This window comes from Pleurodeles waltl, chromosome 5 (genome assembly GCF_031143425.1).
Source record: "Pleurodeles waltl isolate 20211129_DDA chromosome 5, aPleWal1.hap1.20221129, whole genome shotgun sequence".
NCBI lineage: Eukaryota > Metazoa > Chordata > Amphibia > Caudata > Salamandridae > Pleurodeles > Pleurodeles waltl.
The window spans coordinates 95,792,831-95,817,190 of NC_090444.1; the positions used below are offsets into that span (position 1 = coordinate 95,792,831).

The 24,360-nt window shown below is 45.4% G+C and overlaps 1 protein-coding gene across 1 annotated transcript in view; it reads left to right on the top strand.

Annotated features, from left to right (window-relative positions):
- DRC1 (dynein regulatory complex subunit 1) overlaps positions 1-24,360 on the top strand; it is a 597,053-nt gene that overhangs the window by 359,173 nt on the left and 213,520 nt on the right. Inside the window, exon 9 of the mRNA XM_069236516.1 lies at positions 23,607-23,741. Coding sequence (XP_069092617.1) covers positions 23,607-23,741 — 135 coding nt within the window. The remainder of the gene's footprint in view (positions 1-23,606; positions 23,742-24,360) is intronic.

The window sequence follows — 24,360 nt, forward strand, 5'->3', positions numbered from 1 at the left end:
CTCCTTCTTCCTTTATAATGGCAGCCTATGGGCTACACTGCTGTACACTCCTTCATCCTTTTCTTAGATTACAAAAGGGTTTGTGAAAGATTTTTTCTGTTATTTTACAAATTATTCATGCATTTGAATACATGTCCCATTAGTCCATTTTCCTTTTGTTTTAGCAAGATGAAGAACCTTGGCCACTGTAGCCTAATCCTTCAGGCTGCTTAAGGACATCCTTAGGTGACTATACAGGACTTCCTGAAGTAAGGCGAATATCAACACTTAAGAAGACATATGGAAAAAAGTGTTCAGGGGTCCCCGCAGGTGGGCGGAACTATTCAACGCTTATGACTATCATAGAAATACCCCTACAAGAGAACTGGAGTTACAGGTAAGAAACTATTCCTTAGCATGAGTTGGAGTTCGGGTGGATCTGGTTGCCGCCTCATATAACTGAAAATGTAGTTACTTTACCATGTTTCTAGTAATTTGAATGTTGTGCGGATGACTCTAATAAAGGATCTTTCAAGCCAATGTATGCCTTAACTATCCAGCATTTAATCAGGTAAATCAACTTTCTGCTTATCAATTAAGAGTTATCAAGAGTCAAGCCTTTTTAATACAAGAACCATGCTCACATTTCTTCAAAGTAAAAGTCATCCTAAGAAATAATACTAAATTCATGACAAAAGTGCCAACATTGTTTCATCTTATCAAGCAGATATGCAGGCATGCTTATTTTCTGAACCCAACACAAGTTACAGAGACACAAACTGGTCATTAAAGGATATCTAAAGTTTTATTTGGATAGAACTAAACCATTCTGTAAATCAGGTTAACTTTTTATAGCCTGTGGACATTCACCCAAGTGAAAGTCTTTGTTGTAACGCTGGTATCTTTCATAGATTTACATGTGACCCACCCTCCTCCCCTACTTCAAAAGGCTCATATAAATATACGGCACATTATGAGCTTGAAAAATCTGTCCGTTTGAGAATATAAAGGGGTCTCTATCACTCAAACTCATTGGTGGTCAAAGTTTGTGTGGGATAATGATGTTGATGGGCTGCATATCAACTGTGTTCATCCTATGCTAGACAACACAGTAGAATGACTGCTATTCAGCCTGATGTATTGAGAACATTCATCAGAATGCAATCAACAAAATACTGCCCAATCTTTTATTATAAAAAGCGCTGCAGCTGTCAGTCACTCTGTGTATGCAGGGCCATGTTGCATTACATTTAAAAAACGGAGCTACAACTGTTTATCCCTGATTGATTGTGCTATTATGACATTACTTCTGAGTTGCTAACTTTTTGGTCCTGATAAAGACTTTGGCCCGCATTATAACTTTGGAGGTAGGCAGTAATTAATTTGGAGGTAAGTACCGCCTACCGCTGCGGCGACGGCCGCCAAAAGACTGTCGCCACGGCTAACATCCGTCCACCATGTTATGACCACAGCCGGATTTCCGCCATGGTGGCGGACGGTGTTAATGGTGGTGTTGCAACACAACGACAGTGGACCACTGCCAGCCGTATTAGGAAAAATAATATGGCCTGGCGGTGTTCTGCTGGCGGGCGCTTCTGGCGGTAGCAGCTCCCCGTCCTGTCCCCTGCCGGAAGACCCCCTGAATTCAGGTAAGTCGGGTTTCCGACAGGGGAGGTGGTCAGGGGGTGTTGTGTGTGTTTGTGGGGGTGTGTGCATGAATGTGTGAGTGTGTGCGTGCATGCAAATGAGTGTGTAGTGTTTCTTGCATGTGTGTGCATGTGTGAGAATGCGTGTATGAATGCAAATGTGAATGTGTTTCTGCGTGTATGTGGATGTGTGCATGAATGAATGGATGCATGCATGTATGAATGCGTATATGCCTGTGCGAGTGAGTGTGTGAATGTGTGGTGTGTGCCTGCGAGTGTGCGTGTATGGGGGGAGGATTGAAGGGGGGGAGCGTGGATGGAGGGGAGGGGTGGGGGTTGCCTGGGGAGTGTTTGGGGGGGTGGGCCTCCTACCAGTGACAGGGAGGGAATTCCCTGTCACTGGTAGGGCCTACCACCATGGTTTTCGTGGCAGTACGAACGGCACGAAAACCATGGTGGTAGGCATGGTCATAATGCCGCCAGTGGGACAGTAGCGGCCGCCGGGTTGGAGATTGTTATCTCCAGCCCGGCGGCTGCTACCACCATCGTGGTCAGGATTTCCATTTATAGTCATAGGCCCTCATTACAATCCTGGCGGTCGGTGATAAAGCGGAGGTAATACCGCCAATAGGCCGGCTGTAAAAAAAATAGAATTTTGACCACGGCGGAAACTGCCAACATGGACAGCCACGTTAACACACGGACCGCCACGCCGGTAGCAATAAGCACCGCGGCGGTAACCGCCAACAGCCAGGCGGAAGACAATGTACCGCCCACTGTATTATGACACACCAATCCGCCACCTTTTCCGGGGAGGTATCAACACCATCAAAAGCACGGCGGAAACAGTACACGGAAGGGAAACGACTGACCCCTCGACACTCAAGGAAGAACCACGACGCCATGGAGCCCGAACTGCAAATCTTCCCCATGCTGGTATACCTCCTCCTACACCAGGAACACGAACGCCGGCGAAGACGACCACGGTGAGTACCGCACCTAACACACAAGGGAGGGGGGAGGAAAAAGAAAGTGACACACACGCAACACACAACACCCTCACCCCCAACACCATACACACAAACAGATGCAAGAACATTACATATCCACCCGTACCCCTCAGGAATAACGTAAGGACAAAAGAAAGTGAGTAAAGCCAGTGTAATAACATAAATTTCGAGAACTACGCCCTTAAAGCACAAAACAGTAGCTACAATAAATACAAGTGGAGGGACAATGCCCAGTCCAAAATGTCCGTGGCCCATAGGGCCATAACACATAGGCAAAGGCCACACTTGACTCCTGCCTCAATATGGAGAGAACACTGCTGGGGCATCAGGTCGAAGGTACACAGCCACCTCAGGGGGGAGGGGAAGGAGGGGCACCTCAGCCCGAAGGTGGCAAAACACCACTGCTCCTGGAGGGGGCTACATGCCCTCTGCGATGTCCTGGGGAGTTCAAAGCCACAGTCTCTCTAGTGGGTGGGTTGCCCACTGCTTGGTCCTGGGGACTGCAAAGCCACAGTCTCCCTAGTGGGTGGTTTGCCCACTGCTTGGTCCTGGGGAGTGCAAAGCCACAGTCTCTCAAGTGGATGGCTTCTCCACTGGTTGTGGAGGGAGCCTTGTGCCCAGTGTGCTTCATCCTGGCAAGGAGGGGGTGAGTGGATGCCTTCTTCCACTGGTTCTGGACAGGGCTTTGTGCCCAGTGTGCTTCATCCTGCCAAGGAGGGGGTGAGTGGATGTCTTCTTCCACTGGTTCTGGAGGGGGCTTTGTGCCCAGCGATGCAGATCCTGGATGATGCAAGGTCACACTCTCTCACCTGGGTGTCACACCTACAGTTGTTGCAGGGGCCAGGACGCACTACAGCCCATGTAGGCACGACGGCTGCCCAGTGGTGGCAGTTGCGGGGCTGGCGGTGGTGCTTCAGTGGTGGGGGGGAGGCTCCAGCCCTTCCCCTGTAGCCTCAGACGGCTGCCCACTGGGGCTGGTGCTGCTGGCAGTGGTGCTACTGCCGGTGCAGGTGGCGGTGCTGTCAGTGGTGGGGGACGCTCCATCCCTTCCCCTACAGCCTCGGACGGCTGCCCACTGGGGCTGCTGCTGCTGGCAGTGGTGCAGGTGCCGTGCTGTCAGTGGTGGGGGAGGCTCCAGCTGGATTCTGTAGTGAGGTGGATGGCTGTTGGGTGTCTGAGTGCTTGCATTTGTGTACTTTGGGAGGAGGGAGGGGGCACAGACACATTGGGAGAGGACACAGGGGACATGTGCATGGATGTGGGGGTGGTGACTGCCAGTGAGAGGTGTGTAGTGATAGGCGTGATGGTGATGGGGTAGTGGATGAGGATGTAGTGCATGCAGGTGTGAGTTGAGACACTACTGGGAGGGAGGTGGACGAGGAGGAGGAGGGGGACACAGTGGAGGCAGTGTATGTTGGTGTGTCTGCATCTGGATAGTGCTTGTGTGATTGCCTGTGGGATGAAGGGTGGTGCTTGTGTTTGGCTGAGCCACTTCTGTGTGTTGAGTTTGGTGCATGCTAGTCTGAGGGTGTGCTTGGGATAGGCTGGGGTTGAGGGGATTGAGACTGGGTAGAGGAAGTTGGAGGGGGGAGGATAGAGACAGGGACAATGGCTGCCATCAGGGAGTTGGCCAGAACCTGGAATGATCTCTGTTGGGCTGCCACGCCAGAGTGAATGCCCTCCAGGAATGTATTTGTTTGTTGCAAATGTCCTGCCAGCCCCTGGATGGCATTCAGTATGGTTGACTGCCCAACAGAGATGGATCTCAAGAGGTCAATAGCCTCGTCACTGAGGGCAGCAGGGCTGACTGGGGCGGCTGGGCCTGAGGTGCCTGGGGCGAAGGAAATGTCTACCCTCCCGGGTGAGCGGGCACGGGAGACACGCTGAGGGGCTGCTGGGAGGGCGGTGCTGTTACGGGGGTGGCTGCTGTACCTATAGTTGGGGTGGGCATAGAGGTGTCTGCCACCACCAGTACGGGGGTGGCTGCTGTACCTATAGTTGGGGTGGGCATAGAGGTGTCTGCCACCACCAGGGAGCTTCCATCGGAGGAGGTGTCGCTGTCCGAACTGTCCCCTCCAGTCTCCGCCCTGGTGCTCCTGTCACCCTCCGTCCCACTGGTGCCCTCACCTTCGGTGGATTCGGCCTCATTGGCCATATGGGAATGCACCTCCCTCCGTCACCGGTGCCTCTGCTCCTCCGCCAGATTATGCTAATACACACAAGGACAGGGTGACAAACCAAAAAGGGGGGAAGAGACAGAGGATACACTTGGTCAATGCCAGCAACACCACCGCCGTTGGCATACACAATACACAGGGAACAGCCCTATGCAGTAGGCCATGAATTACCAGTTACAATGCTAGTCACCAGCTTGGGGTACAATGCCTAACGCCAATAGCAACACAGCTGAAACCCACAGGACCTTGCCCAGTAGTAGATGCCCACTTGCATTTGTGGGGTTGGAGTGCATCTGAGCCTCCCTGACCTCCTCTCAACTGACCCTAAAGATGGCTCAGTGGATGGAGTTGTCTACTCAATCACTCTCTCTGGCCAACAGCAAGCTGACTGCAGGGAAGTCCTCCAGCAGTTTGCTGAGCTTGTTTCCTTGACCCCTGGTCAGACACACATGTGTACCCATGATGTGGACACAGGAGACAGTTTACCTGTCAAGAATAAAATATTCAGACAGTCTGATCAAGTCAAGGAAAGCATCAAAGTGGAAGTCCACAAGATGCTCGAATTGGGAGTGATAGGGCACTCTGACAGTCCCAGGCTAGCCCAGTGGTCTTGGTCCCTAAACCTCACACCAAGGATGGAAAGAGAGAGATGAGGTTTTGTGTGGACTACAGAGGGCTCAACTCTGTCACTAAGACAGATGCTCACCCCATACCAAAGCCAGATGAATTAATTGACAAATTGGGTGCAGCCAAATTAATAAGTACCTTTGACTTGACAGCAGGGTACTGGCAAATCAAAATGGCACCTGGGGCAAAAGAAAAGATAGCATTGTCTACACCTGATGGGCATTATCAGTTTACTGGTTTGCCCTTTGGCTTCAAGAATGCCCCTGCCACCTTCCGAAGGTTGGTGAATCAAGTCCTTGCTGGCTTGGAGTCCTTTAGTGCAGCATATTTAGATGATATTGCTGTCTTTAGCTCCAACTGGCAGGATCTCCTGGTCCAACTGAAGAAGGTTTTGCAGGCCCTGCAAGCAGGAGGCCTCTCTATCAAGGCATCTAAATGGCAGATAGGGCAGGGTACAGTGGTTTACGTGGGACATCTTGTAGGTGGAAGCCAAGTTCAGCCAGTGCAACCCAAGATCCAGACTATTCTGGACTGGGAAGCTCCAAAAACCCAAACTCAAGTCAGGGCATTCCTTGGCTTGACTGGCTACTACAGGAGGTTTGTGAAGGGATATGGATCCATAGTGACACCCCTCACAGAACCTACCTCCAAGAAAATGTCCATAAAGTTGAACTGGACCTTGGACTGTCAAAAGGCCTTTGACACCCTGAAAGAAGCTATGTGCTCAGCTATGTGCCCAGTTTTGAAAGCTCCAGATTATTCAAAGCAGTTCATTGTGCAGACTGATGCCTCTGAGCATGGGATAGGAGCAGTTCTATCCCAAACCAATGGTGATGGTCTTGACCAGTCTGTTGCTTTTATTAGCAGGAGGTTACTCCCCAGGGAGCAGTGTTGGAGTGCCATTTAGAGTGAGGCCTCTGTTGTGGTTTGGTCCCTGGAGAAGTTGAGATCATACCTGTTTTGTACTCACTTCACAGTTCAAACTGACCACAGACCTCTCAGATGGCTTGTGCAAATGAAAGGAGAGAACCCTAAACTGTTGAGGTGGTCCATATCCCTACAGGGAATGGACTTTGTAGTGGAACACAGACCTGGGACTGCCCGTGCCAATGCAGATGGCCTTTCCAGGTTCTTCTACTTAGAAAATGAAAACTCTCTTGGGATAGGTTAGTCTCATCCTCTTTCGTTTGGGGAGGGGGTTGTGTAGGAAAATGCCTCTCATGGCATGGTTACCCCCTAACTTTTTGCCTTTTGTTGATGCTAGTTATGATTGAAAGTGTGCTGGGACCCTGCTAACCAGGCCCCAGCACCAGTGTTCTTTCCCTAAACGGTACCTTTGTCTCCACAATTGGCACAGCCTTGGCACCCAGATATGTCCCTTGTAAGTGGTACCCCTGGTACCAAGGTCCCTGTGGCCAGGGCAGGTCTCTAAGGGCTGCAGCATGTATTATAGCACCCTGGGGCTCCCAAACTCAGCACAAACACACTGCTGAAAATGACTAAGTTGACATGGCACTCCCCTCAGAGTGCCATGCCCACACCCCACTGCCTGTGGCATAGTTAAGTCACCCGTCTAGCAGGCCTTACATCCCTAAGGCAGGGTGCACTATATCACAGGTGCGGGTATAGTTGCATGAGCACTATGCGCCTACGGTGTCTAGGCAAATTCTTAGACATTGTCAGTGCAGGTTAGCCATAAAGAGTATATGGTCTGGGAGTTTGTCAAACACGAACTCCACAGTTTCATAATGGCTACAATTAATACTGGGAAGTTTGGTATCAAACTTCTCAGCACAATAAATCCACACTGATGCCAATGTGGGATTTATTGAAAAATGCACACAGAGGGCACCTTAGAGATGCCCCCTGTATACCAGTCCAAACTGCTAGTGCCAGGCCTGCCACATCCAGACAGGTTTCAGGTCACATGGGGTGAGTGCCTTTGTCACTCTGTGGCCTGGAACAAAGCCTGCACTTGGTGGAGGTGCTTCACACCTCCCCCTGCAGGAACTGTAACACCTAGCAGTGAGCCTCCAAGGCTCAAGCCTGGTGTTACAGTGCCCCAGGGCACTCCAGTTAGTGGCAAGTCCAGAGAAAATGAGAAAAAAAAGAACGAGTCATGCACCAGTCAGGACAGCTCCTAAGGTGTCCTGAGCTGAGATGACCCCTGCCTTAGGAAATCCTCCATCTTATTTTGGAGGATTCTCCCCAATAGGATTAGGGATGTGCCCCCCCTCCTCACAGGGAGGAGGCACAAAGAGGGTGTAGCCACCCTCCAGGACAGTAGCCATTGGCTACTGCCCTCCAGCCCTAAACACACCCCTAAATTGAGTATTTAGGGGCAAACCTGAACCCAGGAATACAGATTCTTGATGACTTGAAACAAGAAGAAGGACTGCTGACCTGAAAGCCCTGCAGAGATGACAACTGACTTGGCCCCAGACCTACCAGCCTGTCTCCAGACTCAAAGCACCTGCAACAGCGACGCATCCAGCGGGACCAGTAACCTCTGCAAATTCAGAGGGCTGCCCAGCAATCCAAAGGACTAAGAAACTCCAGAGGATAGTGGCTCTGTCGAAACAACAAACAATAAACCAACTTTAAAGGGACTCCAGCCTCACTCCGGAAGCGTGAGTCCCCCAAACTCTGCACCTGACGCCCCCGGCTCGTGTCCAGAAGAACCAACACTGCAGAGAGGACCCCCCAGGCGACTCCAACGACGTGGATACCCTGAGAAGACTTCCCTGCACCCCCACAGCGACGCCTGAAGAGAGAATCCAGAGGCTCTCCCTGACCGCGACTGCCCGTTATCAAAGAACCCGACGCCTGGGAGAAGCACTGCACCCGCAGCCCCCAGGCCAGAGAGAAACCAACTACCAGTGCAGAAGTGACCAGCAGGCGGCCTTCCTCGTTGCCCAGTCAGTGGCTGGCCCGAGAAACCCCCATGTGCCCTGCTTGCATCCCCCGGGTCTCTCCATTGATTTCTATCTAAAACCCGATGCCTTCTTTGCACACTGCACCCGGCCGCCCCTGTGCCTCCCCGAGGACGCAGGTACTTACCTGTTAGCAGACTGGAACTGGAGCACCCCTGTTCTCCATAGGCACCTATGTTATTTGGGCCCTACTTTGACCTCTGCACCTGACCAGCCCTGTGTTGCTGGTGCTGGCCGTTTGGGGTTGACTTGGACCCGTAACGGTGGGCTGCCTATGCCCAGGAGACTGAACTTGTAAGTGCTTTACTTTCCTGAGAAATTAACCAATACTTACCTCCCCCAGGAACTATAGATTTTTGCAGTGTCCACTTTTAAAATACCTTATTGACATTTTGCCAAAACTGTGTACATTACTGTTTCAATTCAAAGTTCCATACTTACCTGTGTGAAGTACCTTACAATTTAGGTACTTACTTAAATTCTGAATCTTGTGGTTCTAAAATAAATTAAGAAAATAGTATTTTTCTATATAAAAACCTATTGGCCTGGAGTTGTCTTTAAGTGTGTGTTCTCATTTATTGCCTGTGTGTGTACAACAAATGCTTAGCACTACCCTCTGGGAAGCCTACTGCTCGACCACACTACCACAAAATAGAGCATTAGTATTATCTTATTTTGCCACTATCAACCTCAAAGGAGAACCCTTGAATTCTGTACACACTATCTCTCACTTTGAGATAGTATCTACAGAGCCAACTTCCTACAGAAACTATTTCGTATTGTCCACATGGAATATATATGCCCAAATCTTGCATAAGCTTGGTCATCCAAAATATATTGGTACTTACTAAACAATTGAGATCTGAAAATAAAGTTTTTTTATTTCCACTAAATCACTCATCATTATAACTGCCTAAGAAGTGAAGGCTGTGTACTTCCCCTGAGGTAACCATTATTTCTGTGAATTATATACCTACCTGCGTTTGTTCCTAGGGATACTGAATACCCCATTTTTTGCTTACACAATCCTTTCATGGTAGAGGAAGACAACATCCACACAATGGGTCATATCAGCCATACTGATACTTATCATACCAACCTCCACAATAACAACAACCAGCATGTAGACAATGCTACACCTAACCCTACAGTAGAGCCACAACAGATTGGTCAGGACACTAAGGGATATACCACCAGCCGTATTACGAGTCCATTATATACTATGGAACTCGTAATACGGCTGGTAGTATATCCTTCACATTTGGGACGGATTAACACCCTCCTCCAAAGTTGTAATCAGGCCCTAAATGTCATTGATAACTCCAAGGCACTGATTTCCATCTTATACAAGATTGTTGGCCTTGTAGTGAGAAGAATCTCTGCATTTAACAACAAGTAGGCAGAAATCACCATTCATCCAGTATGTTAGAATTTACTCCCCCAACAATACATCCTCCAGGAGTGAAACTACTCACTTAAGTTTGTTGGAAGCAGAGATTCACAACATGCTACTGAAGGGAGCTATAGAACCAGTCCAAAACATCATCAAAATTCCAGGTTCTATTTTAAGTACTTTCTTATAAGAAGCAGGCCTTTAAAAGAATGGAGGCACAGTCTAGAACTAAGACAACTTAACACATTTCTAAGGAAACAATCATTCAGAATGGTAAAGTTTCAAATAGTGCTACAGTTACTTGTGAAGAACAAGTACAGGGCATTCCTAGATATCAAAGATGTGTTTTTCCGCAGACACATCCACAGAAAACACAGAAAAATCCTAAAATTCAATGTAGCTGGTCATCACTATTGTTTTTGTGTACTACTTTTTGGCCTCCGTTCCGCTATCAGAATATTTGCCAAATGCATGGCCCCAATAGTAGCTCATCTCAAACCTGTAGAACACCAGGTCTACCCACACCTAGATGCCTACATGTTCAGAGGCCCGTCAGTACTGTCTACAAAATGCTCGATTACACCCTTCATCAAGCTCTTCAAAACGTTATCACTCAAGCTAAACAAAAGCGAATCCTATTTGACACCTTAACTACAATTCATAGGAGCAGCCATGGATTAAAGTTGAACAATTGCATATCCGACAGCAGACCAACTATCCTCTGTCAATAAATTGGCAGGCCAGATACTGAAGCCGTCAGAAGTCAAAGTATATCTCTTAAAGCACCTCCTATGCATGATGTCATTGTGCATTGTCCTAATCCCTTTCTGCTGACTCTACATGCGGCCCATTCAGGAAGAATTGGACAGCCTGTGGGCTCAGGTGCCTGGATCTTTCAAAGACACTATTATTGCAACAAGTGCAATGTAGCAAACACTCCTTTGATGGACATTACCAAAAAACAGAGAACCAGGGCTCACATTTCTTCCATCTCTATCTAACTTTGTCATTACAATAGGTGGCCATCTTCAAGAACTGTCACCCAAGGGCCTGTGGTCCTAGCAGGAAAGAAACCTGCACATAAACATCTTCGAAGTACGTGCTGTAAGAACAGCCTTAGAATAATTTCTTCCGTTAATACAACATTCCATGGTGCTGATCCAGGAAGACAACTCATCTGTAGTATTTTATTCAACAAACAGGGAGGAACACACTTGTAGATACTGTCACTGGAGGCGCAGAGACTATGCAACTGGGCAATTCACCACCATGCCACGTAAGCAGCAAGACATCTCATGGGGTTACAGAATGACCAAGAGAGTTACCTCAGCAGAACTCTTGAAAATTGTCCTGAGTGTAAGCTGAAAGACAACTTTCTGAGCAAAGTGTTCCATGTGTGAGGGAAAATAAACATAGATCTTTTTGCTGTGCACAGCAACAGCTTCTATGCTAGCAGGCACATAAAGCCAGAGAGAATGCCCTTTCAATAGAATGGCACTCAATGTTTGCCTGTGCCGTCTCACAAATTCCCCTGCTGACCAAAGTAATATGTCAAAATGACGAGGGAGCCCTGCAAGCTCATTCTCCTAGCTCCCACACGGCTGAGACAGTGCTGGTTTACGGTCTTCTACTTCTTGTAGAGGTACCACCCATCCTGCTGGTCACAATCGAGATACCAGGGTCAAATATTTTATCATAAGCCACAGCCTCTAAGGTTGGTAGCTTGGCTTCTGAATTCAGTTAATTGTAGAAATACCTTAGCACAGTCCAGAGCTTTAGCCAATAATAAAACCTATGCCAATACATCGAGAAGGTTCTGGGCCAAATTTAGATTTTGGCAGATGGGTTACTCCATGACACATGTGATGGATATCCCAATCGCCATATTATAAGTGCAATATATTCAATGGCACTCATAATACCGCTAATGGGATATCTGTCACATTTGTGTGACAGAACCCCACCAATAGCATAGGAATTCAATATCATTCTTTCACAGTTGATGTTTGATCCGTTTGAACCACTCCACAGATTGCAGATGTCCAAGAAGGCAGTAACTCTACTAGCCATCTTGTCAGTGAAAAGAATGACTTAAATCCAAGCTTTCACAGTAGAACCTTACTTACAATTCACCAAAGACACAAACCCATTAAGAACTAACCCTAATTTTATACTGAAAGTGCCAACACATTATCATCTGAACAAAGCTGTTGTCCTGAATGCTTTCTTTCAAAATCCGTCTAACACTTCAGAGACGGTTTACATTTGCTTGTTATCAGAATATGTCTCAACTTCTACCTAGAGAAAACTAAATAATTCAGGAAATCAACCCAATTTTTGGTCTCCTTCTCTAACCTATGTGAGGGACTGCCTGTCTCAAAGCAAGGGATTTCCAGCCAGCTTTTGGCAACAATCACTTTTTGCCAAGATAAAGCAGTAAATCGTCTAGCTGGCTCAGTAAAACTTATTCCACAAGAAGTATGGCAACTTCGTCAATACTCCATGCAGGTGTGACGCTAGTAAATATTTGCAAAGTGGCAACATGGAACAACAAACACATTGTCAGAAAGCACTACTGGTTGGAAGCAATAGCAGACAAAGAATCAGCAGTGGGACAAGCAGTTCTATGATGTGTTCTCAAAGAATGTTACCATTAAAATCTATTTAGCACACATACACCCGAAGGTCTCATTGTTCTGAAAGGTAAGCAGACATGGAAAGAGATTTGCTACACCTGTACACTTGTTTAAAGTGCCAGGTTTCCAGCACATTTCTAAAATCCATGTAATCTGTCTCCATTCTTAGTGAGTCAGTGTAGGAAAGTACCATCTTGCCTGGCATGTTACCCCCATTTTTCACTGTATATATGTTGTTTTAGTTGTATGTGTCACTGGGACCCTGGTAACCCAGGGCCCCAGTGCTCATAAGTGTGCCTGAATGTGTTACCTGTGTAGTGACTAACTGTCTCACTGAGGCTCTGCTAATCAGAACCTCAGTGGTTATGCTCTCTCATTTCTTTCCAAATTGTCACTAACAGGCTAGTGACCATTTTTACCAATTTACATTGGCTTACTGGAACACCCTTATAATTCCCTAGTATATGGTACTGAGGTACCCAGGGTATTGGGGTTCCAGGAGATCCCTATGGGCTGCAGCATTTCTTTTGCCACCCATAGGGAGCTCTGACAATTCTTACACAGGCCTGCCACTGCAGCCTGAGTGAAATAACGTCCACGTTATTTCACAGCCATTTTACACTGCACTTAAGTAACTTATAAGTCACCTATATGTCTAACCTTTACCTGGTAAAGGTTAGGTGCAAAGTTACTTAGTGTGTGGGCACCCTGGCACTAGCCAAGGTGCCCCCACATTGTTCAGAGCCAATTCACTGAACTTTGTGAGTGCGGGGACACCATTACACGCGTGCACTACATATAGGTCACTACCTATATGTAGCTTCACCATGGTAACTCCGAATATGGCCATGTAACATGTCTATGATCATGGAATTGCCCCCTCTATGCCATCCTGGCATAGTTGGCACAATCCCATGATCCCAGTGGTCTGTAGCACAGACCCTGGTACTGCCAAACTGCCCTTCCTGGGGTTTCACTGCAGCTGCTGCTGCTGCCAACCCCTCAGACAGGCATCTGCCCTCCTGGGGTCCAGCCAGGCCTGGCCCAGGATGGCAGAACAAAGAACTTCCTCTGAGAGAGGGTGTGACACCCTCTCCCTTTGGAAAATGGTGTGAAGGCAGGGGAGGAGTAGCCTCCCCCAGCCTCTGGAAATGCTTTGTTGGGCACAGAGGTGCCCAATTCTGCATAAGCCAGTCTACACCGGTTCAGGGACCCCTTAGCCCCTGCTCTGGCGCGAAACTGGACAAAGGAAAGGGGAGTGACCACTCCCCTGACCTGCACCTCCCCTGGGAGGTGTCCAGAGCTCCTCCAGTGTGCTCCAGACCTCTGCCATCTTGGAAACAGAGGTGCTGCTGGCACACTGGACTGCTCTGAGTGGCCAGTGCCACCAGGTGACGTCAGAGACTCCTGCTGATAGGCTCCTTCAGGTGTTAGTAGCCTATCCTCTCTCCTAGGTAGCCAAACCCTCTTTTCTGGCTATTTAGGGTCTCTGTCTCTGGGGAAACTTTAGATAACGAATGCAAGAGCTCATCCGAGTTCCTCTGCATCTCTCTCTTCACCTTCTGATAAGGAAACGACCGCTGACCGCGCTGGAAGCCTGCAAACCTGCAACATAGTAGCAAAGACGACTACTGCAACTCTGTAATGCTGATCCTGCCGCCTTCTCGACTGTTTTCCTGCTTGTGCATGCTGTGGGGGTAGCCTGCCTCCTCTCTGCACCAGAAGCTCCGAAGAAATCTCCCGTGGGTCGACGGAATCTTCCCCCTGCAACCGCAGGCACCAAAAAGCTGCATTACCGGTCCCTTGGGTCTCCTCTCAGCACGACGAGCGAGGTCCCTCGAATCCAGCGACTCTGTCCAAGTGACCCCCACAGTCCAGTGACTCTTCAGCCCAAGTTTGGTGGAGGTAAGTCCTTGCCTCACCTCGCTGGGCTGCATTGCTGGGAACCGCGACTTTGCAGCTACTCCGGCCCCTGTGCACTTCCGGCGGAAATCCTTTGTGCACAGCCAAGCCTGGGTCCACGGCACTCTAACCTGCATTGCACGACTTTCTAAGTTGGTCTCCGGCGACGTGGGACTCCTTTGTGCAACTTTGGTGAGCACCGTTTCACGCATCCTCGTAGTGCCTGTTTCTGGCACTTCTCTGGGAGCTACCTGCTTCAGTGAGGGCTCTTTGTCTTGCTCGACGTCCCCTCTCTCTTCAGGTCCAATTTGCGACCTCCTGGTCCCTCCTGGGCCCCGGCAGCGTCCAAAAACGCCAAACGCACGATTTGCAACTAGCAAGGCTTGTTGGCGTCCTTCCGGCGGGAAAACACTTCTGCACGACTCTCCAAGGCGAGAGGGATCCGTTCACCAAAGGGAAAGTCTCTAGCCCTTTACGTTCCTGCAGAAACCTCAGCTTCTTCTGTCCAGTCGAAGCTTCTTTGCACCCGCAGCTGGCATTTCCTGGGCATCTGCCCATCTCCGACTTTCTTGTGACTTTTGGACTTGGTCCCCTTGTTCCACAGGTACCCTAGATTGGAAATCCACAGTTGTTGCATTGCTGGTTTGTGTCTTTCCTGCATTATTCCTCTAACACGACTACTTTGTCCTTAGGGGAACTTTAGTGCACTTTGCACTCACTTTTCAGGGTCTTGGGGAGGGTTATTTTTCTAACTCTCACTATTTTCTAATAGTCCCAGCGACCCTCTACAAGGTCACATAGGTTTGGGGTCCATTCGTGGTTCGCATTCCACTTTTGGAGTATATGGTTTGTGTTGCCCCTGTCCCTATGTTTCCCCATTGCATCCTATTGTAACTATACATTGTTTGCACTGTTTTCTAAGACTATACTGCATATTTTTGCTATTGTGTATATATATCTTGTGTATATTTCCTATCCTCTCACTGAGGGTACACTCTAAGATACTTTGGCATATTGTCATAAAAATAAAGTACCTTTATTTTTAGTATAACTGTGTATTGTGTTTTCTTATGATATTGTGCATATGACACTAGGTGGTACTGTAGTAGCTTCACACGTCTCCTAGTTCAGCCTAAGCTGCTCTGCTAAGCTACCATTATCTATCAGCCTAAGCTGCTAGACACCCTATACACTAATAAGGGATAACTGGGCCTGGTGCAAGGTGCAAGTACCCCTTGGTACTCACTGCAAGCCAGTCCAGCCTCCTACAGTCAGGCAATGAATTTCAGAGTTTGACGATTCCGAAAAAAAAATCTCGGCCCTCCTACCCTGCGTTTCTTGGGAATTTTTAACAGATTTTTAAAGATGATCAGAGACTGGGGCGATTTCACTCACTCTTTTTAAAGAGGAATATTGAGATCTGATTGTTAAGAGTTTTAAAAGTGAGAGAGTTATACTCTCTCTCAGTCATGGGTAATCAGTACAATCAAGCCAACAAAGAAGTGCAGAAGAGAACCTAGTTACTAGTAGAAAAAGTGCCACATTCCACACTTCTTATAGTTTCCTAATTGAATATTGCTTTAAGCTAAGTATAACCCATTAGCACAGTACAATCTACACATAACAGTAACCACCAGCATTAACATTTTCCCTGCTTCTGTTAAGAAGGGAATACATTTCCATCATACTTAAGACCTAGGCTCTTTACAGGAAATGCTTCAGAGCATCAACCCAATTGGGATTGCCATTATGTTGACTAAATAGATAGGTATTGCCAATAATCATTAGATTTACTGTCTTCTGTGCCTTTAACAATATGAGGTTTGTGCCCATTCTCTCCCAGATAAATGTCATGATGCATTGAAAGACCTAATGTGTGGCCAGGTTGTTGGACAGTCTTAATATGTTGGAGTTGTCTGCATATATATACATTTTGAAGCCCTTTGAAGCCAAAGCCTTGACCAAAGGACACATGTATCTATTAAAAAGATGCAGCGACAAAGAAGAGCCCAGTGGTACTCCATATACTCCCGCTGTTGGTGATGCATAACTGATTAGCTTTGCTGTTGGTCTACATTCAGACAGAAACAACTAAAACCAAGTCAAGGCAGTGTCCTCCAGGCCTGCCACTGTGGTTCAAATTAGAAGAATAACATTGTTGTAGTACTCTTACCTTGGGGGTAGGACTGCGTCATGTTAGGGTGGCAATGCCACAGAGTGAGGGGGACTGAGTCGGTCCTACACCGTCTGGAAGCTGTCGGCCTGACCTCATCGGCTAGCTCACAGCACCTCACCCAAACCTAGAAAGTGAAGGTGATTTGTGGCAGCCTAAAAACATGACACTCTGCCTCCTCAGAGAAGTCGTGGTGGACAGATCATACCTTTTCTCTCAGTTACACAAAGCCTCACACATGCCAGGGCAGACAAAGAAATGCAGGATGGGTTTTAATGTATTTATTGAAAGGATTGCATTTGATCATAAAAGCATCTGTTGGGATGATTAGGCAGATGAAACATAATACAGTGATTATGGTTACCAGTAATGATTTCCCAAAGCTCTGATGTCCAAAAACTGAGAGCATAGAGGTGTTAGCCCCTCTGCCTGTCCCAGTCTATGGAAGGAGCCCTGACCCCATACCTGGAAAATGAACAAGGGCCTGCCTGTTGTCTGCTGGCAATCCTCCTGATTGGCTGAAAAGTCAGGACCAAGATCAGTGAAGCTATCACTGGAATGGTGTATGTCTTCTAACAGGCATGGCTGGAAGTCCCTCTGCTCTCCCTAAGCCTACATGGTGTTTATATAACAAATAGAACAGTGTTCTACGAACAGGCCTGACGTATTAATATGTCTGTGTTTGAGGACTGTCTCCTAACTCCTGGAGAGGCAATCAGTGTTAGAATAGCATGTACCGAACATGACATTCCTGAACAGGGCACAGAGTGAAATGCGTGCAGAGATGCTGATAAAATGTACAACACAAGCAACTGTGCCTTCTCAGAAAAGGCATCTCATTAAAATATAAAAACAACAAGCCGAAAAGGGAATTGTGCTAAAATATAATAAAATGAATTTAACGTATGTGTATGTGAAAGGGCACAAGCTATGGGCCTAGAGCTAAAATAAGGGTGCCCAACCTAGGCGCCAAAGGAGACCCACAACATCATGATCCACTGCATCAGAAGCAGTCAAGAAGTACAGAAGGACCACACTATTACCGAAGCCCATATTGCTATCCATGTGGGGATCATCCATAACAGCAAGAAGAACTGCTTCGGCTTTATGTGCTGCATGAAAACCAGCTTGAATGTCATCAAAAAAACCTGATGTATGGAAATAAGGTGATCCTATCTATTTTATCACACCCTCCTGTTGATGCTGTATATCTAAATTGTTAATATTGTTTGCTAGTCTGATTCAAGCATGTCAATCTATGAATATCCTGTGCTGGAGGAGGAAGAACTTACTTTCGTGTAACTGTAGTTCTCTAGCGCTGGATTGTTTCATGAATTCACAAGTGGTCTGCCGTCCTCCCGAAATTGGCAGAATTTTGAGCCTTTCATAATAAGGGAAATGTGCTGATAAAGAGGCACTGTTTGGCCCCAGCCAAAAAGTGCCTAGTAGAGATGTGTTAAAGACTCCCACTTTGGTGATGGAGAGTGATTCAGGAAAATTAATCTATGAGGTATACCAATCTTGGAGAGCTACCGTTACAGGTAGCTTTTTTCTTTTGCAGCTCACCTGTCTAGAATGTGCCACCCTGACATAGCAGACTGATTTCAGTTGGAACTGCACACTGTGGTAGTTCCACTGATGTTTCATCATATGGGCATCCTCTGGTAAATTTCTTCTCTTCCAGATTCACTGCAGTCTGTTAGCATCATGGGATGTGGTCTTGCTGAGTTGCGGATCAAATTATTTAATTTAACTTTTCCCTTTCCTCTGTGATTGTGGAACGAATGCCTATTCAGAGAGCAAATATGTGTGTCTTTGGAGTGCCACTAGTTTATGGGCCCCATCTCTGTATTTATTTATTTCACATTTTCCCGTAGCGAAACTCTACCATGTCAGGTATTTGTGCGCTTTACAGAAGGAACAACAAGTAAAAATCTGCACTTCTCTGAATAAATATAGAAATTTGGAAATCGTCACAAAAAAATAAAACAGTGAACTTCATGCTATAACACAGGAAAGTTTGGAATTCCAGGTAAGGCTGCGATACAGAAGGAGAGAGCGAGAAGAGGAGTGATCGATAGCTCTAAATTTAACAGAGAAGGACATTTTTGGAAGGCGAGAGAGAATGGCAGATAATCAAGGAAGTAAACATAACCGGAATGAAGGCAGAAAGAAGAGGAGGGCAGGGTGGCAGGGTAAGGAAAAAAGAATGCAGACTGAGGCTAAGTATGGATGAGAAGATTAGGGGCTAGGACAACTTGGATGTAAAAAAGGAGCAGGTGTCAAGTAAAGGAAGAGGTTGAGGTCGACAAAAGTAGAGGAAGCAAGAGGAATCAGTAGATTGAGGAAGTTGCACAAAAGAAGAGGACAGGAATCAGAGCAATATGTCAACAGAGTCTCAACAGATATATTTGTAATATTTTACTGAAGTGTAGTAAGTTTTCCAGCTGTTGGAGATAAGGTGGCCGATAGTAAAGCTAGTCTTGAAGACATTAAACTGATGCAGTCCAACTTGAAATTAATTTTGGCTTCCGCAGGGAGTAAATGATGATAGACTGGGGCGATGTGCTAGAATTTATTTGTGCTGGAAATAGGTCTGGTGACAGAATATTCCAGGGCTTTGAGGGCTGCAAAGGAGCACTTGTCGATGCATGTTAAAATGCAATTACAGTAATCTATTGTGATATTACAAACATTTGGACAAAAGGCAAAAATCTTTTGAGCGAAGCAATGGTTTTCATTTCTGCTAGGAGAGTAGAGTTGTCCATGGTATGTGAGTACGAGCAGAGAGGTGGAACTACTGGATACCCAGATAGTTGATCTCAGAGGCAGGCACAGGGGAGAGGCAAACGTCGTGGAGTTCAAATAGACAGATGGAACCAAATTAGGACTTGTGAATTCAGTTTTGTTGGGATATGCCTAAGAACATTATTTGACATCCATTGGCACTGACTGGAAAGAGTTTTTAGAATAACATTGATAGATTAGAAAATCGACATTTTCCATCAAGTCTCTCCGTGGTTGAATGTAAATGTTAAACAACTTGACACCACAGAACTTCACAAGTAATAGGCTCTTAGCCAGAAGTAACATTTTCAAGCCCCACAATGTCTTTGCAGTTTGCTAATAAGGGTCTGGACCAGCTAAATTGCCTTCTCCAAAGTGTGGATTTCTCTCTGATGTTCAGTAATGTCAGAGGTTGCTGATAGATCAAGGAGGACCACAATCACTTTTCCAAGTCAGGAAAGATTGGTGATACGTTTTTGCCAGACATGTAATGTTCTCACACTTTCTAAACCTCGCAGCTCTACATTCGTCTTTATGTGGGGCACTCCACCTGTTTATTCTGTAGGCTGGCTCTCTATCATCCACTTTGACTGTCCTTAGGGCATATTCTACAGACAACATGGGTAATCTGAGAATTCTTTTGGCATCCTGAAGTGTGCCAGAAATCTTTCCACCAAGTGGCAGTACAAATGCAGGTTCTGGGTAAGAAGTTTAATTCCTGGAGTGCCATAAGATTTTGTGTTGTCCATCGTCTCACACTTGGCCATTTCTGATTTTCAGATAGTGATTCAAATGCTTCCTTCATTGCTAGATATACCTATAGCTCTTCTGTGGATCTGAAACATCACGTTTGGTGAAGCCATGCAAATTCACACCTGAGATTAAAGAGCACCAACTGACCTAGCATTACTGAAGAAACACCTTCCTTGTCCAGTTTGATACCTGGGAAGAAAAATGTAATAAGCTACTGTATCCATTAGAATGGATATCACTGAGTGTAAGCATCTTGTTTGTTTGTTTGCTGTACAACACGTGGCGCAAAACTGCTGAAATGTATTACAGCCTTTCTTGTGGTTCTGACATTTGCCAGGAGTACAAGTGGGCTACAGCCTATTGATGTGCCTTATGCTGTGTCTTACAGGAATAAGATTCCTTCCTTCCTCTTTATAAAAATTTCTGAAAGACATTCCCATTAATCAGGTGATATTCTTCTTTACTTTCATTCTGAATAGTTCCTTTGAATCCATAAATGAACTACCACAGTCTACATACAAAGAGGACCTTCATATTTTGTATTTGGCTGCTATGAAGGCCTTCAGCTCCCCTGCCATGCTATTTGCAGGGGCGTAACAAAGACCCCCACAAACCCTGAGGTGCGGGGGTTGGGCCAAGCTCTAGGAGGCCCCCTCAGCACAGCACCTAGCTGGTGTAAGGGTTACACCACTGGCTATTTGTCTTTATACTGAACCTAACTCCCAAGCAAGCAGATTTCCAAAGCCTCCAATGTGCAATGCGGATCTTCTATCATGATGTGATACGTTTAAGTAGGATCTCTACTCTGGTCGCCATCCATGCTGATCCAGTCGGATCCAAAGGCAGGTCAGCTGCTGTCCAGCACAAGTTTGGCTAGATGTGCATGACACATGCATTCTGTTAACACTAAACTGGGTGTCAGATTTAGTTTGGATGCTCAGTTTGACCAAATAGCTTTCACTAGAATCTAGTGTTTGATAGGTGCCTTACACGTAGGGTTTTCTGGTTTTTTGTAGCCTTCAAAAAGCCTGGAAGAAAAAGGATTAGTAGTAGGAATGAGTACAAGTTCTTCACAACAGTGACTATTAGTCTCCCATTCCAGAGTATTCCTTTTGCAAGATTACACCTGCATGCTACCTGCTATCCGTTCTGTATCCAAATCCAAATCATTTTAAAACAGGCATTTGCATTTAAGAGCAAGCTTGAGTTATGAAAAAAACCAATATGTATCAAGCAATCACTTTTGAAAAAGTTTTTTGATCTGGACATAAATTGCTATGTTCTCATTACTCCATAATGGAAGTCTCACAGATGTGAAGGAATTAACCAAAGGAATAGGAGTACAAGAGTTCTAGGTACAGTTTTGTATGGTTTTCAAGAATTATTAGCACATTCCTCCATATAAATTTGAAGTTATGTTTATCTTTATTGATAATGCATTGTCTGCCAGAACCACGGACATTGATTCAACAAAATGTCAGGAGTAGTGGAAAAGATATCATCCACCCTTTGATTCACTGCCACATCACAGGGGTGACCTGCTGTTCCATGCATACCCCTCACAAGAGCCTCCTGTCCACTACTGAGGGGGTTGGGAGGAGAATGAGTAAAAACTATAGAAAGTATACTGGACTTTCAGCCTTTGTTCCTGCTCCCCCTCCATCATCCTGATGGAATAGAGTAACAAGGGCAGTTTTAAATGTGCCAAAGCAAGTGCCTATGGTAGATTTTTCTACCATTAATTACAATGATTTACAAAGCTCACTATAACTCGCACCCTGCGATAACTAAAAATCACGCCCTCGCCCTCGCCATGCACCGTTTTCTTATCAATAATAATTTATGCAAATGTTGCAGTGATAATATCAAAGATCCCAAAGAAGAGGTCATCACTGATATAATATGCGGAGTAATTGGCTGTGCATTGTGAACACAAGTTATAGTTACCTTAGGGTGCAAGTGATAGTTACTTGAAATAACTTTAACTATAGCTTCTGAATGTCCATGGTTTTGTATAATTGTTACAGCTACTTTTGTTTGAGCTATATTAGTTCACAGAGGTGTAGGATGGGCTTTCTACTCTATTCAACGCTCATGACTATTGAGGAGGATCCCCTGGAAGAGAAGGATAAATTGCTTGCCTTTAATCCTAGTTCTCTTCCAGGGGAATCGTCACAAAGTCATAAGCTACCCTCCCTCCTCCCGGGACGAGTCTGCCATAAAGCAGCATGTACATGCTTAGTACTGTTATCTTCATGCCAACGTAAAAAAGACCTGACCTAACTCTCACCCGTGGGGCATGATGGGATTCAGAGAAAAATGTATAAGGGTGGTGATAGGGTCAGACATGTGACGAAACTGGAGTCTAGCTACATCCTTGACCTTCACACCAAATTCCCATATGAATTGAATAAGGACAAGGAGATGGAAGTACACGTGGACCAGTTGGTATTGCTCAATTATTTATCTTTTTTCATGTTTTTTTTTTAGCTTTTTTGATGAATCTTCTGGGTATGCATAGGAATTGTTGTGTATGAGTATATTTATATTTTTTGTGCCTTTTTAGGATTGAGCAACTTTAAAGTGGATTGTTGTTTCCCTTGAGCGCCAAATGAATTTGATTAGCTATAGGGCAATGGCCCACAATAGTGAAAGGTTTTTCTCCAACATCACTACAAAATATATTTTCCCCTATTCAGTTTTTGAATAATGGCATGAGTATGAAGGAATTCATTAATTATGTGATTGATAATTATTGTGAGGCTCACATGTGTATGTGAGTTTGTTTTGGATATGATAGTTAATGTTTTCAAGATATTTTAATGTGACCTTTGTATGAATTTGGTCAGATACAGGGCACTGGCCCACGATTATGAGATGTTTTTTGCTAATTGATCACTGTTATAAAACATTTCTTCTGTTCAGCGTCTGAATTGTGATACAATGAATTTCATATCAAAGGACCGATAATTATTGCTACATTTGCATTTAGATACTTTTTGACTAATAATCAAGATTGTGGGGATGAAGTTCTTAAAAACCTATATTGATTAAGACTTTATCATTTGAATTGATTGTCAAATGGTCATAGTCTATCTTCAGTGGCGATCACTGCATTTGGCTTATTTTCTGTGGGAAATTGGGGTAATTTACCTTGAGAAAGACTGAAGACAGCTGAAATGCGTTGGAGTGGCTGGGTTTGCGTGTTGGTTAAAAAGATCAATAAATAAATAAATCAATAAAAAAATGTTCACTTCTACTGGAGTGCCAGGGTCTTGCTGCTTTGACAGCGTTGAAGTGGGATGCTATATATATATATATATATATATATATATATATATATATATATATATATTATATATGTTCAAAACATGCTCTGGGGTCCATGCACGTAGTGGGAATATTTGGTGCCTTTGATGAAGAGTTCCCTGGAAGAGAACTAGGATTACAGGTAAGCAATTTATCCTTCTCCATTTTTTGGAGAAGGGCCTAGACTTTCTGCTAGTAAAAGTGTGTGTTTAATTGGTCACTTAATGATCTAAATCGTATTTTGTTCCACCTGGTAAAGGGTTTTCATTTCTTTTCTCCAGGATGCAGGATGTCCTCAGCAAACTACGAGCAAAGATGAATAGACAGGCAAAGAAATTCCATGAGGAGAATCACCTCTTGACACAACACTATACACAGATAGTTGACCAACACACGTCACTTCAGAAGAAAATTAGGTAGGCTGTGTAACTGTGTGTTTACAAAGGACAAAATGTGTACAGCCTTCTCATTATTGCTATCTCCTCTAGGAGTCCCAAGGGTTTTTCATTATAAATGATAAACACTGAAATTTTTGCACTATGCATCCCTCGTAATTTAAACAGCAGTGATCTATCCTACTAGATCCGCACCTCATCCTAGTAATTTGGTCACATGTTTTCCCCTCCCATCCTGCCCCTTCAACTTAATCTTGGCTATTTACATATCAAAATTGTTTGGCTCTTCAAAGTGGTTACTTATTGTTCCTTGTTTATTTTTTGTAGAAATTGCTGTTTGTAGATTTCTCATGCTTCACAGTCGTACTTAATACATACCTAACTGATTAAAAAAAATTGATCTCTCCAAGTGCCGTTGGCCAGTTCAACAGGAATGTAAGTTTCATTGTTGAGTAAATTTAGTACAAAAATATCTTAGCTTCTTTATGAGTGATTGAAACAAAACTGAAGAACAAATTTCTCACAAAATGATCTGGAGATACTCTTCAGTAAACTTTGATAAGGCCACACTGGTTGTGGAAAAATGATATATTCTCCAGTATTGGATCTTTCATAGATTCACATGCTTAAATTATTTCCC